Raw genomic sequence first — 17609 nt, forward strand, 5'->3', positions numbered from 1 at the left:
TTCAAAGAGCATCTATAGATTTGAAGGCTGTGAGAAAGTCTGATTGAGCATGGTAGGGAATTCCATAAGTGGGGAGCAGCACGGGAGAAGTCTTGTAGGCGGGAGTGAGAGGTGTTTACCAGAGACAAGACAAGGCACAAGTCAGAGGTAAATCTAAGAAGGTAGGAGGGATAGTATTTTGATATGAGATTTGAGATGTATGCAGGGGTAGTGTTGTTAGGGCTTTATAGGTAAGGGTTAATAATTTGAATTTGGAGGACTCACGGAGCCAGTGTAGGGATTTTCAAAGTGGGGCAGCAGATGTGGAGCGGTGAGAGGGGAAGATCAGTCTTGCAGCAGCATTTAGGATGGATTGAAGTGTGGATATATGGGTATCAGGAATGCCAGATTGCAGGAAGTTGCAATAGTCAAGACGGGAGATGATGAGATAATGGATAAGAGTTTGGTAGCATGTTGAGTAAAAAAATGGCATATTCTGGCAATGTTTTTAAGGTGGAGTTGACAGGACTGGGATAGAGTCTGGATGTGAGAAATAAAGCAGAGGGTGGAGTCAAGTGTGACACCAAGGCATCGGGCTTGGGAGACTAAGGAAATTGTGGTGTTACTGACAGTGAGGGAGATTTGAGGGCAGGTGGTGACTCTGGCAGGAAGGAAGATAATAAGCTCTGTTTTGGACATGTTGGGCTTCAGGTAGCGTTGGGAAATCCATGTGGAGACAGCAGAAAGACAGTTGGTTACATGAGACAGTACAAAAGGAGAGAGGTCAGGGGAAGAGATATAGATTGGGGTGTCATCAGCCTAGAGGTGGTATTGGAGGCCGAATAAGCGAAGTAGTGCCCCAAGAGAAGAGGTGTACAATGAAAAAAGTAAAGGGCCAAGAACAGAGCCTTGTGGGACCCCAACAGATTGTTGGAGTGGAGGGGAGGATGTGCCAGAGGTAGAAAAACTAAAGGAGTGGTTCAATAGTTAGGAAGTGAACCAGGAAAGAACTGTGTCATAAAGGCCAATGGAGTGAAGGGTGTGTAGGAGAAGAGAGTGATCAACAGTATCAAAAGCAGTAGAGAAGTCCAGGAGAATGAGTATGGAGAAATTACCAATATATTTTGGAGTAACTAGATCATTTGTCACTTTTGTGAGAGAAGATTCAGTGGAATGTTGTGGGCAGAAATCTCATTTGCAGAGAGTCGAGAATGGAATGAGAGGAGAGAAGGTGAGACAGGCATTTGTACACTAATCACTAAAGTAGTTTGGAGGCAAAGGGGAGGAGAGAAATAGGGCGGTATTTGGAAAGAGAGGCTGGGTCAAGAGACGGTTACATTCAGTTGATCTCACCTTTCCAGCGAAATTAACACAAATATCTGAAACTGCATCAACAGTCATCTTCAATGCATAGCTATAGGGGTTTTGGCACACACTGGCCTGATAATCCCCTTGCACTGGCTTCCCGTAGGTGTACCTAAGTGGGAATGGAGAAAATGGCAACAAAATATGAAGGTACTTAAAAAAAAATACACAACATTCCCACTTTGTCCCTATCTTTGTCTATTATATATAAGAATAAAGTACAGTGTTCTTTTTCATCTTGTATAATATGGTTAAGACGTACCTGAAAACATCGTACATAGATACTTATCATTGAAAGAATAATATACTAATACAAATAATTAAAATTAACATAACTAACAACAATGCACGGATCATTCTATGGACCCATGGGACCTTCCTTTTAACTGGTATTTAAAACATGCTGACATCTGGCACAGTTCTAGGCAAGTATTACAGGATGAATAGATGATACTTAAAAGTGTTAATATACAAGGTAAACCACAGCAATATATAGCATAGGAAAGTCACACATTGTGGGTGCCTGTTCACCCCCACCCCCCTTTGAGGTCGCCACATACTGCACACTCAGAAGAGGCTCCCCTCGCTACCCATTATTTTGCATTGGGCCCTGGAAATGCACTTATCTGCCCCTGGGGGGGAAGAACAGTTAAATGAGACGTGCACTATGTACCATATGGTATAATGAAAGAATGGATATTACTGGACAATATGCTGTATTTTTACTGCTTTTCCTTAGTCATGTTTGATGCTTGATCACTGATTACAGAAAGGAGCACAGAAGATTTATGTCACCCTACACTTCTTCTACAATCAACAATTGCAGAGTGACTGCTTACTGGTGTACCAGAAGCGGAGGTTAGAGTCAGGTTACTGTCTAGGAAAGATTATTCCACTTGAGATAAATTTGACACCTCACCCCATTGAAGGAACCGCCTTGGAGAGGATACCACCATCTTTTTGACGTTGTGTAAGTAAGAAAAGAGCATATTTTAGAGGTTTTGGGCCTGGTGCGTGTTTATGTTTTGTACGCAAGTTGCTGTTTAAAAATGATAACACCATATTCACATCCAAATGTATCTCAAGATACGTTTTTATTTAAATCTGTGTGTAAGTTCGCTCTGCCTAAATGTCACTTATACACAACAGATTGCAGTATACACACAAGCGTCTGTTCAATAAAAGGTCACACCAGAACACATTAAATTATATATATATATATATATATATATATATATATATATATATATATATATATATATATATATATATAAAAGAAATAACAACTCTTAACAGTATAATCACTATATATTAATAAGGGGTATTACTATAATATAAGATTGATCTTAGTTACTAGTGTGTCTATTTTTAAGACATTACACTTACACTCATACATTTTTAATCACAATTTTCACTGGCATTATGTTTTTAATTTTTGGAATTATTAATAAAGATATTATTTTAATCAGTTTTGGGGTGTGGAACTTCTACGCAGTGTGTTAGTTATTGTTATAGTGCCAACTACAAGGAATTTTCAGATACGTGCGCCGATGTTGTATACATTCTTCTATTTGTTTTTTCTAATTATACATTTGTGTACATCGGTAGCACCTCCTAATGGTAGAGAATGAATGTTAACTTATATCCATCAGTTTGAAAAGAAGCATCTGGTACAACTCTCATAACTTAATTTGCTTAATCTGGTGCGTCAGAAATGTTCTTTTTGCCCTCATTGATGTAAGGTCCGTTTCACGCAAGATATGGCACGTAAACGGATTTACGTCTGAACATGAATTAGGGCCTTTATGTAGAAGGAAACAGAAAGGTTGGGTCAGTGATTGTATATGAGATTTGCAATAAAAGTGCAATTTTCTAGATTATGTAAACAGTGAGTATGGAACATAGATGCAAAAGATGATGGGATTAATTACATAACTGGCAATTGGAATATAAACTTGTAAGCAGCTCTTGCCTTTTTGTATATTTATTAATACCTAGTATTACTTTACTAATGTGTTTGTTCCTAATTGTGAAGAACTGTGGAGCATGTTAGAGCTGTATAAATAATAATAATAATAATAATAATAATAATAATAATAATAATAATAATTTTCATAGTTCAACCATCAACTATTAAATAGTAATTCCATGTGATGTCTTTGAATGCCTTAATGGTGAACATTTATGAAACTGTTCCACAGTTAACTGAGAATAAAAACTGTTGTTGCCTGTAACACCCAAATATTTGCTTTCAGTTTCTAAACTGTACTATATGAAAATTTACCCTGGTGTACATGTGCACCTTGTGAATGTGGTTTTATTCGTAATAAGAAAGATTTTAAGCTAAAACACATGGGGCCTGATTCATCTTTGAATGCAATGCGAATGCAAGTTTCATTTTTAAAAATTCTTGTAGGTTGGACGCGCATACACCATAATTGCCAACTCTCCCGGAATGTCCGGGAGACTCCCGCATTTTGCGAGAGTCTCCCGGACTCCCGGGCGAGTGTGGCAATCTCCCGAATCCTGCCCACTTCACTAGGAAGTGCCCCACTTCCTAGTGAAGTGGGCAGAATTAGATCCCAAACGCCGCGATTCCCGGTGAGAACATCGATTCCCGGTTTGACATAATTTTGGCCGTCCCGCCCCCCTCACGCCCACCTCCACTGGCTGGCTCCCGGAAGGGAGCTGAAGAAAGTGGGCAAGTATGGCATACACCCCTGTTACAAACGCACCCTGGTACTATGTCTGGAGTTAAATATGGTTATGAGTTACATAACGTACATGCGTGCATTTCCTTAATTGCTTTAATTGACCTTATTACTCCTAGACACTCATGTTTCATGACAATTGCATCATATTAACCTTTTCATTGCATTACCTTACACTATTCAGTAATAACAAAAAACCCTTTATAATATACTTTACTAACAAATATGTCTCACTATTACACAATTGCTTCGAAAAATAAAACACACACAAAGATTTTTTTAAATAACAAACTTTTTATCAACAATAAATATAAAATAAACATTTAAAACATGTAAATAACATGAAAAAATTTTATGTTTTTATCAACTCTAAAAATGTTATAAATGTTTTACATTTTTTCTATTAAGATGTGGAAGGGTGGTATATTATCTGCACCTGGGAAACAAGAATACTACAGTCAAGGCCAAAAGTTTTGAGAATGACACAAATGACACAAGTTTGCTGCCTCAGACTTTTGTATGGGACTACTTAGTTCAACCAAGGGATTGATCTGCCCATCCACCATATGACACTCTATTGGCTTTCAATTCTGCCATAATCCAAACCTATATGAAAGTGACCATTGTGCATAATTAAAAGACTAGCAAGCATGTAAAAAATGTTTTCCACTATAAAACAGCCATGTCTAGAAACAATTTTATAGTTATCCTTTAAAGGTGTCAGCACACTTTCCCATAGTGAATTTTAGACTCACCTGCCACATATTTTAATTGTGAAGCTTTCACAGTTAAACATTACATACTTGGGGAACTGGAGGATGACCTCAAATTTTGGAAGCACTGCAAAAATATATTGGATATGAATTAGAAAATACACAGCAAGTCACTGGTAAATATTGGATATTGAGAAGTTTCCTCACCATATTTCTCTACAGTGAAGGTATGTACCGTGTCCTTCACCTTTATGGTATATTCCCCCAGCTGGGGCTCAGATGTGAGAGAAAGGGAGAGCTCAGCAATACCCTGCTTAAGACTCACGTCCAGCCACTGACCAATCCGGTTCTTTTCTGGATCCTAAAAGAGGAGACAAGCTGGATGTATGAACTCTTTTTTGGATAAAAATCTGTGTTTGATGCCATTATCATGCTGCATTTTCACTATCTAATGCTCAGTCTGTGGCTTCCTGCTCACCTCCATCTTCCAGCATCATGATATTACCCCTGCTACATTAAACGCTTGCTGACACAATCACACAAGTGGATATTTGCCTCCCGCAAGATCGATAAACTCATCCCCTAATATTACTGTTGTGCTTCTGTAGGTGTTCCGATGATCAGAGTGGCCTTAGGTTGTCCTATCGCTGCCCAATTGAAAACTGTGGAACATGGACATTGAAAAGACGAAGACTGATAATGAAAAAAGTCAGCTGCATCTGGTTAAAAATACCTTAAAACATTCCGGAGCAGCTGGAGAATCACAACTTGCTTGAGCCTACTGTAAAATATACTAAATGCATATACAACTATGCATTATTTTATAATGAAGTAAACATACACTTTAGTCAGAATACACAACACCAATATGTTATTGCTCATGCAGTATGTTTTTAAGCTCAAAAACAGTGCACTTCTCCGCCCCATTTCTTCCAATGACATTGCCGGTGGTGAGCAGACAGGAGGGGGAGCGCTATGTCTGACACGCTCTCCTGCTTTCCCCGCTTGTGCTGCTCCCGGCTCCTCTCTGTTCTCTGCCAAATTCTCACTGACTGTCGGGACGTGATGATGTCCCACCTGACAGACAGTAAGGCTGCAGCCGAGAGCAGAGAGGAGACGGGAGCACAGAAGAAAAGAAAAGGAAGAGAAGACAGAAGAAAAAAGGACACAGAAAGGTAAGTATAGAACTGAGGGCAACATGGTATTGATGGAGGTGCACAGGGTGATCTATGGAGGGGGCACAGGGTGCTCTATGGAGGGGGCACAGGGTGATCGATGGAGGGGGTGCAGTGTGATCACTGGAGAGGGGCCAGTGTGATCTATATAAAAGGGTGCAGTATCATCTATGGAGGGGCTACACAGTAATCTATGGAAGGGGCACAGGGTGATCTATCTATGGAGTGAGCTCAGGGTGATCTATGGAGGGGGTGCAGTGTGATCTATGGAAGGGGCACAGGGTGATCTATCTATGGAGTGAGCTCAGGGTGATCTATGGAGGGGGTGCAGTGTGATCTATGGAGAGAGGTACAGTGAGATCTATGGAGAGGGTACAGTGTTATATATGGAAAGGGCACAGGGTGAATATGGAGGGTTCACATGGTGATATATGGAAGGGGCACAGTGTGAGATGGAGGAGGCACAGTGTCATGAATGAGAGCACAGTGTAATATTGGGGCACAGTGTAATGAATGAGAAGGTACAGTGTGTTGAAGAGGGTACAGTGTAATGGAGGAGACAAAATGCAATGGAGAGGGCACAGTGCACAGAAGGAGGCAGCAGTATCAATTAGAGAGTGAAAGGGAATGATAGGAATAGGATAGGAGTAAGGGAAGAGCGAGATAAGTAGAATGTAAGGCACAGGGGAGAGCAGGTAGGGAGGAAGAGACGGGGATACCTGCAATGAAGATAGGAAACCATAGGCACATAGAAAATGGAATAGATAAGGGAAAGATAAAGGGTAACATGGAATATGATAGGGAGATATTTTGGATAGTTTTATTATAATATGGAGATATGAGGGAAAATGTAAATACATAAAGGAGACAGGAGGGAGCGGTGGAGGGACTCAGAGGAAAGGTAATTTGACACAGGAGAGGTGGGGACACAGGGTAGATAGCCTTGCATCATTTAATATGTCTTATATTATACTATAGAGTGTTAAAATGTACCTAAAATGAATTTCACACTATAAAAATCCCTAAATCTCTGGGGGGTGGAAGGTTCATACCATCACTTCTAAATTTCCACTTCGACCACTGATCACAAACACATCATACATTTTGGTTACTATTATATCAACATAACCAACAATATGCATTGGACTCAATAGAAAAATTTGCTTCTGTGCATTAACTTACCATGCAATGTAATATATATTGGATGTGATATAATGGATAACTGTGTGTGATGAAATCAACAAAAGTCATGTAAAAGTAACAGATTTAAATGGCTAATTGAAAAACAAGAAAATATTACATTGAAAGCTTTAGGCAAAAGACTCATTCAATAACCATGAATTTACAATGTTGAAACTACAAAATGCATAACTATATACTCCAAATATTTCACACATTAAGACAAGGATATAGCTTCCAGGGGGGAAATTCAATTGTCAGCTTTATGCTTGAGAATAACGACACCTGCGCACTATTACCATTAGTACGGTAACGGATTTCTGCTCGCGGCTCATGAGCTGTGAGCAAAAATCAGCGCTGAAATTACTGTGCTAATGGCAATAGTGTGCGGGCCACGTTATTCTCAAGCATAGCGCTGTCAATTGAATTCCCCCCATATGTCCATCCCTGTTGTTCTCAATTGTAATATATTACTTTAAATGTTTCATTTACTAGAATTCAGGTTCCTGATTAATATAGAACAGTGGTTCAAAACCTTTTTCAAATTGTGAGATATCTGCAGACATATTTGTCTCATGTTTCTTCCATTCGTACCTTACCTGTACTGAAATATTTTGATAAGCTGACCAGGAATCATGGGAAAATACAAAAGTCTAGGCTATTTCTTCCACTGTCCAATTAAAGTATAATTCACATATCATGTTCAATGCACATATATATTTTTCTTAAAAGACATTTTCAGGCCCTACCTCTGACAGTCCTTGCTCCTAAGTGTATACTTTTTTCAGTTAAGTTGTTTCATGTGATTCACCTATCTTTTTTTCACCATATACTAAAAATATTATGTGATCTGCCTAATAGCATTTGTTTATGAACTGTTGCCTGAGATGTGTACAATGTATTTAATTGTTTGCTGGTTGACTCAAAGAAAGGCATCTACTACCCCATTTTATTTTATCAGTTAGAACAGTACAAGATTACTTTGCTTAAAACATACTTTATGTATATTATACCTGTAATTCTACAGCTGGGAGCTGAAAAAGATAAAAAAAACAAAAAAAAAACAAAACAATCATGAATCATAATTTATTTATAGAAACTTACAGTTCATTAAAGTACATATGTGAAAATCTTTCCTCACTGTGTCTGAAAAACCTGCACTGAATATCATTGCATTTTCTCTGCATGTATTGCAAAGCTGGTCATGTGAGGACTATAATGTCTCTCTCTCTCTCTCTCTCTCTCTCTCTCTCTCTCTCTCTCTCTCTAGGTGTGTATATATATATATATAATTAGCCAATACTACAAAGGAAAAAAATATGTGAATATGTGAATGAAATATATGTATTGTAATTGTTCGATGTGCATAATCTGGAGACTAATCATTATGTGCATGAGATAATTTTTTCTTAGATTGATCATAAAACTATTGGATTATTTAAGATTGTGATTGAGATGTTTCATATATACCGAACTTTTTCATGAATCTGACTGTTCAGAAATGAAATCAGTGTTCAGAAAAGAAAAATAATTATTTTGTTCAGAATCCTCAGTTGCCTGTATCTGTGTTAGCAGTTAGTATGCCGTTGCATTGGCTACATATCCATACTGGAATTAGGGAATTAACACTCAAACTTCCATGACATGAAACCTAGTGATTCATAGCTAATTCTAGTGGAGACTTGATTTGCAACTAAAGCACACCTGCACATTCTGATTCATCAAGGGACATAACTGGCGATTTTGTGCGTATCATCCGCAAAATCACTCTGCGTGTGCCCAGAATCGGACCATCCGCCACAGAACGCAACTACGTTTAATTTCTTTTCAAACGCAAAGGACACTTACTACAGCCTACTATTTCAGGGAGGGAACGGGGGAGGGAATGGGACTTAGGCCGTAGTCAACATACAGTAAGAGCATGCCAATCGCAAGCGCATGCAGCAGTGTCTGATTCAAGATCTGGGCATCTCTCAGATACTTGTTTATCCGTACTATGTCTTGCCCCAGCTACAGGGCTAGAATAAGTCCTTATTATTAGTGATACCAGTCACGTATGAATGCTATAACATGTGTTTGCAAATGGTAAAAAATTATTTTACATTCAGTAGACATTAGGAACATTCTAATAAACGTATTTCATTAGGGAAAACATAATTTTAAAAAATCTTTTTTTTTTAACTGTTTTATCATGAATGCCTTTATGATTAACAGGTAACATTATTTTTATTTTTTATGTGCGCTCTTTTTCAATTTTATATTCCACATAGATATTGGACATAGCCTGCAGTGTCTTGTGTAGTAGAGCTGAGCAGACCTACACCCGGGTTCATCAGCGCATCTTCAGATCCCCGGGCATGCACAGACTCGAATTACTTGTGTTCTGAAACAAGCGCACGTTGCGCTCAGTATGCGTGTCTTGATGAATCAGGCCCAGAGTGTATTATTTGTCCAGGCAGAGTAATTTGTTTTTATTATCCCAAAATAAGGCAACAAATCTGCTGTGTATTTGCTGTGTATTTATAATGGTACACAATGCACAGAAATAAGTATGAATGCAATGTACAATATACAGAAATGAGTATGTATAGTTGTACCTAACAACAACATAACAATAAACACAAAATAATTTGCCTGGACAAATTTTCTGGAAGTGGAGATCCACTTTACACTGCAAGAAAAGGAATATGGGTGATCCACATTTTTTTTTACTTGTTTGATTTCAGACTTACCAAAATGTTTTTTGGTTTTAAATCTTCATCAAGAGAGAGAATTCTGAATCGCACTGCAAAAGTATAAAAGGTTGTTTGATTATATCACATTGCTACATAATATTTAAGCAGTTTTAAAAACATTACAAGGTTGACTGATTATCAACTAAATAATGTTGCATGGATGAAGAAATATTTATTTCTAATCATGATTAACAGTTCAGATAGTTTGTCTTCTGGTTAAAATACTTTATTTAGCAAAACCGTTTAGACACATCATTTTCTAAAGCTAAGGGAACTAGAACCTTACAAAATGAATATTGTATGAAATGAAAATAATATTTTCTATTGTTTATTTATCAATAAATTGTCAGTGGTAAGAGCAGTCATGCTGCTCGCCAGGTCAGTGCTTGGGACACACTAAACTTCAGACAAAATTGAAGACTAAGGGCCTGATTCATTAAGGATCTTAACTTGAGAAACTTCTTATTTCAGTCTCCTGGACAAACCCATGTTACAATGCAAGGGGTGCAAATTAGTATTCTGTTTTGCGCATAAGTTAAATACCGACTGCTTTTTCCTGCGACCGACTTGAGTTCCGGCAGTGGCAACTGACGGTTCTGAGCGGAAGCTGCCACCCCGGTGGAGCGTTGTTCCAGTGAGCCCCGGTCAGGCAGGTGGCAACTTGTCCTTGGGATTCTGTGAGTAACCCCGTAGTGAGAAGACAGTCTTCTCGGTACAACCTAGGTGAGGGTTTGGGTCAGCCCCAGGGTAGAAGGTGAATACTGGCTGGTGTCCCTGTAGATAGAGGGAGGAGGTTTAGGGAGAACACTACACCCAGTACTTAGCGAAGTTGCTTAACCCGACCATTAGTTGTTGTAGGGTCAGGGCGCCTGTTGTTAGCTACCTCCAGTTGTGTGGGTGGTATATTATAGCCTCACCTGTAGAGTAGAGGGAGGCCGTGTTGTATTCTGTCTTCCACAGGTGACGGAGAGGAGCAGGAGAGCTGGTACCGGAAGTTGGAGTGCCCGGGTGAGGAAAGCTCTCTTGATTCCTACTTCTGGTTAGGCCCTCACCAAGGGGGGAGTAGAGGATTTGGGAAGTGACTCTTCTCGTTCACAAATACTCGTAGTCCCACAACCTTGGCAAGAACAAAACGAGGTTGCGGCAGGCGGGGTTGAGTGAGTGTCTCTGCTCCTTGCCGTAGCATCGGACAGTCCTTTCTGATAGGCACGGGTCTCAACTTCTCTTTCTTCCTTAGGGGGTAGTGGAGTGATCTGATGGAGGTTCAGTTGCTGGTCAGCTGTAAAAGGAAAGAGTGGTGTATTCCTCTGCAGGGTCCAGGAGTCAGACCTTCACTAAAGACGGTGCTGAGACGGAGAGCGGCTGGGGTGAAACCGAAGTAGACTGTAGGCGGTCATCTTTTCGAAGGTAAGACATCTGTGTGCGTCTGTCCTGTTCCCCCGCAGGCGTTACATTTGATAGGTTTATTTTTACACTGTAATGTAAAGTTGATCTAGGATATGCCCTACCCCAACTTTAAACTTGAAATCTGTCCCACATTTTAAATTTACCTCCCCCTTCAATGCAACATGGTTTTGTCCAGGTGCAAAGTTACTTTATTTTTATGCTTTGCTTCTCCTTAATGAATCAGGCCCAATATGTTTTATAGTACTGAATCAGTTTTCTGTGCAATTGAAAACCTTTTGTGTGTGCATATTTGTACCTGTGTATATTTACGTCTTATAAGTAGAGAAAATTGAAGCATGTGGTAGAGTTTTGTAATTTTGCCAGAAAGTCCCACAATACCATATCATAGCCAAGGTCACCTCAGAATACAACTCAGCATACAGAGTCCTTGAATTAAAGTGTTCATTATTGCAATAACGGAAAGACCAATATATATAAGCTCATTGTTACATTTTGGATAAAACTTGGCATTGCAATCATTGATATTTGGGATTTTGTTGTGAGAACCCCTCCCCCATTCAATTACCAGTTTGTCCTGGTTTGTACACAGCCTTATCTGTCTGGACTAGAACAATGGATCTTTTCTTCTTCACAAGAACTTTTCTGCTTTTGGTTATGGTTTTCCCTGCATTTTGAACTGAGACCTCCAAAGTGCCAACCTCCTCAATTTCCTTAGGATCGGGAACCTAAACAGGGATAAGTCAAAATATAAATTGAATAAAGAGACTGTATGAATTCCTAGATGGTCCATGTGTATGGTAATATCGTATGAGTAGAGGAAATGGAAGAAATGAGATGGTATTGGTAATTTACCCATGTACTCAGCATTTCTAAACAGCATCCGAAGTCTTTAAAACAGTATGGAGTAAAATAAATCAATAATGTTTTCTATGTACTTTTACCAAACTTTGTTGTGAATACTTTACTCATCATGGACAATGATGTGCTGTTTTTATTTATTTATTATGTTTGCATTCTTAAAACAATTTTTACCTGGAGTTTTAAGCATTTGAATACAGGGTCTGGCTGGAAGGTCCTGTCTATGAGTGTTGTATTATTTTTATTTAGCTGTAGAGAGATCTGGACTCTGCTTTCTCCCTGAGCTCCTTCCAGGTGTATACAGATGTTCTCAGAATGGTGGGAGATAATCTCTGAGGGGAAGATGACAGCATAGTGCCTGTGGGCAATAAATAGGGAGGTTAGGCCACTATGTACTGCTGTAAGGGCACACTTCCTGCGAAACATACACAAACAACTTCTTGCCTTTTTGCTTTGTTTTAATGTCAGGATGGTAATGTACTTGACAACATAAATATTCTATACAGTTTCTTGTAACCCTAAACACTAAATAAACAGAGTCCTGCTCTCTAGACACTGGCAAGCTTTTCTAGCATCGGTCACACTGAACAGTCAGACAAACAGGTTTTTATATCTGACACTCCTCCCACAGCCCTAGCTTGATGGGCAGGTGAAGGTCTCACCTTCCCTTTAAAAAGGAGTTCTCATTACCTGCTTCTATTTGGTTACTCGTATTGCAGATGAGGCTATAGCTATGGAAAAAAGCACTTCCAAATTATGTAAGTTAAATCAGACTCTATACCATTATTTTGTTGCACAGATGTCCTCCACCTGTTTATATTTCAGCTATGTGTATTGTTGCACAAAATTATAGCACTTTTGCATCCTTTCTCTGTGGATTGCCAGCTAAATACCTCCCTTTATTACAGTAGACAGAGGATTTTGGTGAAGTAAAACAAATAAATAAATGGATGTTTAGAACCATGAATTTTAAGAGACTATATTTGTTTACATTTTCATTTTATTTTCATTATTGGTTTGCAGTACCCCACTGAGAGCTTTCCAATTTCTCTTTGTGCAATCACTGCAGCTAGCGCGTGACATTATATGGTAGTGTTAAAAGTTACAGCCATGTAGTAGTTTTTTATGCATTTGTAAATTAAGTTGTGTGAACCAACCTCACTGGAATTTTATAATTTATTTACATTTACTGTCTATAATCATAGTCTGCTTAAACTACAAACAGAATGATCATTTATATTTTGTTGTTCGTTATTTGCTAATACCATATGTCTGTACTTTTCTGATTCTTTTTTTTTATATATTCTGATATCCCTTTTGGGGTGGTTTACTTGCCATGTATTGGGAATATTTCATGTACAGTTATAAATGGTACTGGGTATTGATAAATGTTGTACAAGCAATGTAATTATTAATTAAAATGTGCATTTAGTCACCCTAATTATTTTGCAGTTATAAATAAAAGGTTAAATACATTGTACATCTAATTGTACCCTGATATACTGCTGTCAACTAAATCAATAATGTTTCAATCTGTTTAGAAAATTCATAGAATAGGGATATTATTTATTAATGCAAAAAACCAGACATGTAAATTCCCATTTTATCTTATGCACTTTACAATCTGGTTTCTGTCCTTAATATACAGGACAAATGGTTAAGTTTTAATAAAATATGTTGTTTTATGAGAGTAGTATAATTTGATCATTTTTCCTTTTATATACAACCTTTTTCTTTTAGTTATATGTTTTATGATTACTCACAGCTTTTAGTTCCTCCAAGGTTAATGTTGTTTTAACTTGTCAATCAAAACAGAAGAGTTAAACATTATTATACAGTACATTATATATTAAGTTCTAATTATATAACTTATGCCTACAAAAAAAAAGAAAGGCTGTATGGAAATCATGATATCCATCCAGTCATAAATATACAAAGGCAAATAAAATCACTCACAGTTTTGCTGCCAAAGTCCAAGGGATGTGCTGAAGGATCAGCACAAAACACAACGTGCGGCACACCATTGTATAGGATGCCAGGGACATTAAGTGATTGTGTGTCTTGTATGTGTCTGCTTTGTTATATGGTCTTTACAAACCCACTCCCAGAGTAGCTTTCAGCAGAACACATAATGGACATTGAACACAGTACAACAAATATTTGATAAGCTTTCATTGGTTAGCTCAAGGCTGTCAGGGGTGTAATGGGGTTTGCACATTGATAAATAAAACATTTTGGGCCAAATTCACAAAAGTGGAATATTTTTTAATACAATGTTCAATAGATCAGTATTAAACTGTTATCACCAAATAATTAATGCTAAAATCTATTACTATAAAGAGTGTATTACTGTGACCAAAGTCACAAATACAGGCTGCAGCATTTGTAAATTTAACTGTGATATCAGACACAAATATGTCCGTTTTATGCGATTGTGGCCTTTTACGTAAAGGTTCAAATGAAAACAAAAATGGATGGAAAATGCTTGCATTCAGATGTGATAATTCATACATTAAAATATTTAGGAGGCAGCACTTAATTGAATGACATGCCATTGCTGTCATCAACAATTACAACAGTACAGGACCCTGTCTAGTGCTGGTATCCCTACCTTCCCCCTCTGCTGCCAGGATGGTGCAGAGATTTCCTGTGATGGTCAAATGCAGAGTTTTCCTCATCCCCATGTCATTGGTTGCTATGTGGCCTTAAGTACAAGCAACACCAACCAGACTTCCATTTGTCAAGACTTGCTGGAACATAGTTCCACAACACCTGAACAGTCATAAATGGCTTAAGTAAATATTGTGTGTCACGGAATTGCATAGATGGCCGCTAACTGGTATTAGCGCAACTGAACAGGGAGGCGCGGAGTCTAACGTACCCCCGTTATTCACCATGGACCTTGTAATGGAGTTTGGTCTTAGCTGCAGAGGGTATGCAGGTCACGGTTCTCCAAGACAGTAAACAGTGTAGCGACAGTAGTAGACAGGCGTAGTCAGGCAATCCATGTCAAAGCCAAGTGAGCGGTGCAGTACACAAGGAGGTTCCAGAGAGAAGTCAGATCAAGCCAAATAGTCAAACCAGCTGGACAGCGAGGTACCAAAAACAAAACACCGGAGAATAGTAACAGGAGGTCGAGTCAGAACCGAAGAACAGAAGTTTAGGAAGTTTAGGAAGCGCTGGAGCAGTTTTGAACCAATACTCTGGCACCCAACATGTGTCAGAGGGTGCTTTATAAACCATAAGGTGCATCCTGATTGGGTGATGGTTATTTGGCGGTCAGACACATTGACCATAGACGGTGAGCGGAGATAGCGTCCCTCTGCCTAGCAACGGGACGCGACTGAACAGAGCGTGCTAGGCAACGGGACGTGGCTGCCGAGAAGGTGCAGGCATCCGTCTCCTGCACCAAGTGTCAGTGCGGAGATGGCGCCTGACATTGTGTTTTAGAAATCATGGATTGTGTTAGTTTTTAAAACATGTAGGTTTCTTTATGATAATTAAAGAGTGGGATTGTGTCTCCTCTAAGTCATGATTATTTGATATAAAATTGATTTGCTTTTGTCCGCCTATAAATTAAGCTGTACAGCTGAGATTTTCATGTCTGTTAAACTGTCATTTTTACAAGTCACAATACTCATCTCTCTGACAAAATGTAGTATAACGAAACACGTAAGGGTCTATACAGCAATTTAGTTACATTTTTAATCTCTGTCTTCCCCTCACACTGGACATTATTGTATTGCAATTTCACATGGAACTGACTCTTTTTTAACAGCGAGCAAAAAAATATTCCATCATCTGTTGGTATGTGATTGACTCTAATTGATCTAGAAAAGAGACCTGATTAATGGTTCCTGAAGGAACATTGAGCAACAATACACTCAGGGAGCGGCATCATATTATTTGATCTAGCCTTAGATGTATATTAATGACAACCAGCCATAAACACAGAGAAAACAGTTGTTTTCTCTAGAAAATGGCTCCAGAAAATGGCCATCACACAATTTAGAAACAGGTTAGCACAGAAGAAATCAGAATTTTTTCCTCCATTAACCCACTTTTCCTGTGCTACCGCAGTCCCTATACAACTTTATAAGGACTGCAAAGTTAGCAATTTACAAAGCAGTGAAAACCATTGCTTTTCGTGCAAACTAACGTCATCTTAAGATTACTTACCTGTCTCTATGGGGTCCACTGAAGCCAAAATGGCTTTGCATGATCCTCCGCAGAATCAGGACCTATGCACATGAGCAAACTTTAGCAGCGCAGGCACAGTTCAGGTTTGGGATTTAATGGCAGTGCTAGGCTGTAGGTGAGAACCTCATGCATTTTATGTAGGAGAGGATTCCTCCCTGGGGCTCCCAGAGTAGCCCCAGCATAATTAATAGCAGCAGTACTGCATCGCTCTGATTTGTTGCGATACCTAATGAGTGGTATCGCTGCATATTAATAAATAGACTCCTTAATCAGATATTTTATAATTATTACATGGGACTTTGTGTTCTGAAATATATTGTGGAGTCCATTGCAGCAGTATATATAGTTACTAGCAGAGTCTTTTTTTTCTCCATTTTACATGTAAAATGAGCAGAGATTCCTCTGATATTGATGGTATTTATCAGGTGATTTGTGACTGACACAGATAACATATTTTCATCCTATAGAGAACTTTTTCTGTCCTGTTCCATACTGAATATATTGTGGAGTAAGCGGCAAGTCAGGGGATGTTTATCTGTGCCGCATTTGTTGTCAGTTAAACTGCTTATAAAGTAATATGTTTTTGTGACCACCAGCTTTGAACAGTTACAACTAGTGGTGTTGAATGATGATAGTATCAAACAATTCTTAATATTTATTTGGGAAGATCCTAATAATATCAAGAAGTAAGTAATCAGATAATAACAACAACAGATTTTTAGTACTTTTTACATATACAGCTGTGTTCAAAATTAAGCCATTGCCAATAAAATTTACTGTTTTTATTTTTGACATATATAAATTGTTTTAAGAAAGCAAAAAAGGGTATCTGCTCTTACATTAGACAAAACTGAACTCAATATGCTATGATTCTCTTTGGAGATCAACACCATTGGGTCACCCAATCAAGGTTGCCAGACTTGCCATGCTACCCAGTGTTATTGTATTTAGTAGATGACGCCCAAACAAAATAGGGTGCCCATCACCTCTACTATTTACAACCAGTATCATCACTGAAAATAGAAGGGGTTCTTCTTAGCTATCTTGCTGTAGTGGTAGCTAGAGCAATAAAGGGAACTCAAAATGGTGGGATATAAGCCACATCTCTAGAACGCCTATAAAACTAATATAATGACCAAAGATCCCCATTACAAAGCAGTCCTTGCTCCAGTTAACTAAGGCTGGCACCATAATTTAATCCATAACACATGTTCCCCAAATCACAAGTGTCAGCCCTTTGAATATTCAGTGCTGTACTGACTACTTCAATAGAGGGGGCATAACAAA

At 38.5% G+C, this 17609-nt stretch overlaps 1 protein-coding gene across 1 annotated transcript in view; it reads right to left on the reverse strand.

Moving 5' to 3' along the window:
• The window catches only part of LOC142160955 (alpha-2-macroglobulin-like protein 1), a 98693-nt gene extending 84475 nt beyond the window's left edge, over positions 1-14218 (reverse strand). Inside the window, exons 1-8 of the mRNA XM_075216096.1 lie at positions 14079-14218; positions 12297-12480; positions 11830-11989; positions 9855-9907; positions 8136-8156; positions 4976-5129; positions 4811-4895; positions 1333-1456 (exon numbers count right to left, since the gene is read on the reverse strand). Coding sequence (XP_075072197.1) covers positions 1333-1456; positions 4811-4895; positions 4976-5129; positions 8136-8156; positions 9855-9907; positions 11830-11989; positions 12297-12480; positions 14079-14167 — 870 coding nt within the window. The 5' untranslated portion in view covers positions 14168-14218. The remainder of the gene's footprint in view (positions 1-1332; positions 1457-4810; positions 4896-4975; positions 5130-8135; positions 8157-9854; positions 9908-11829; positions 11990-12296; positions 12481-14078) is intronic.
• Positions 14219-17609: the final 3391 nt, after the last annotated feature.

Source organism: Mixophyes fleayi, chromosome 6 (genome assembly GCF_038048845.1).
Source record: "Mixophyes fleayi isolate aMixFle1 chromosome 6, aMixFle1.hap1, whole genome shotgun sequence".
In the NCBI taxonomy this organism is placed as follows: domain Eukaryota; kingdom Metazoa; phylum Chordata; class Amphibia; order Anura; family Limnodynastidae; genus Mixophyes; species Mixophyes fleayi.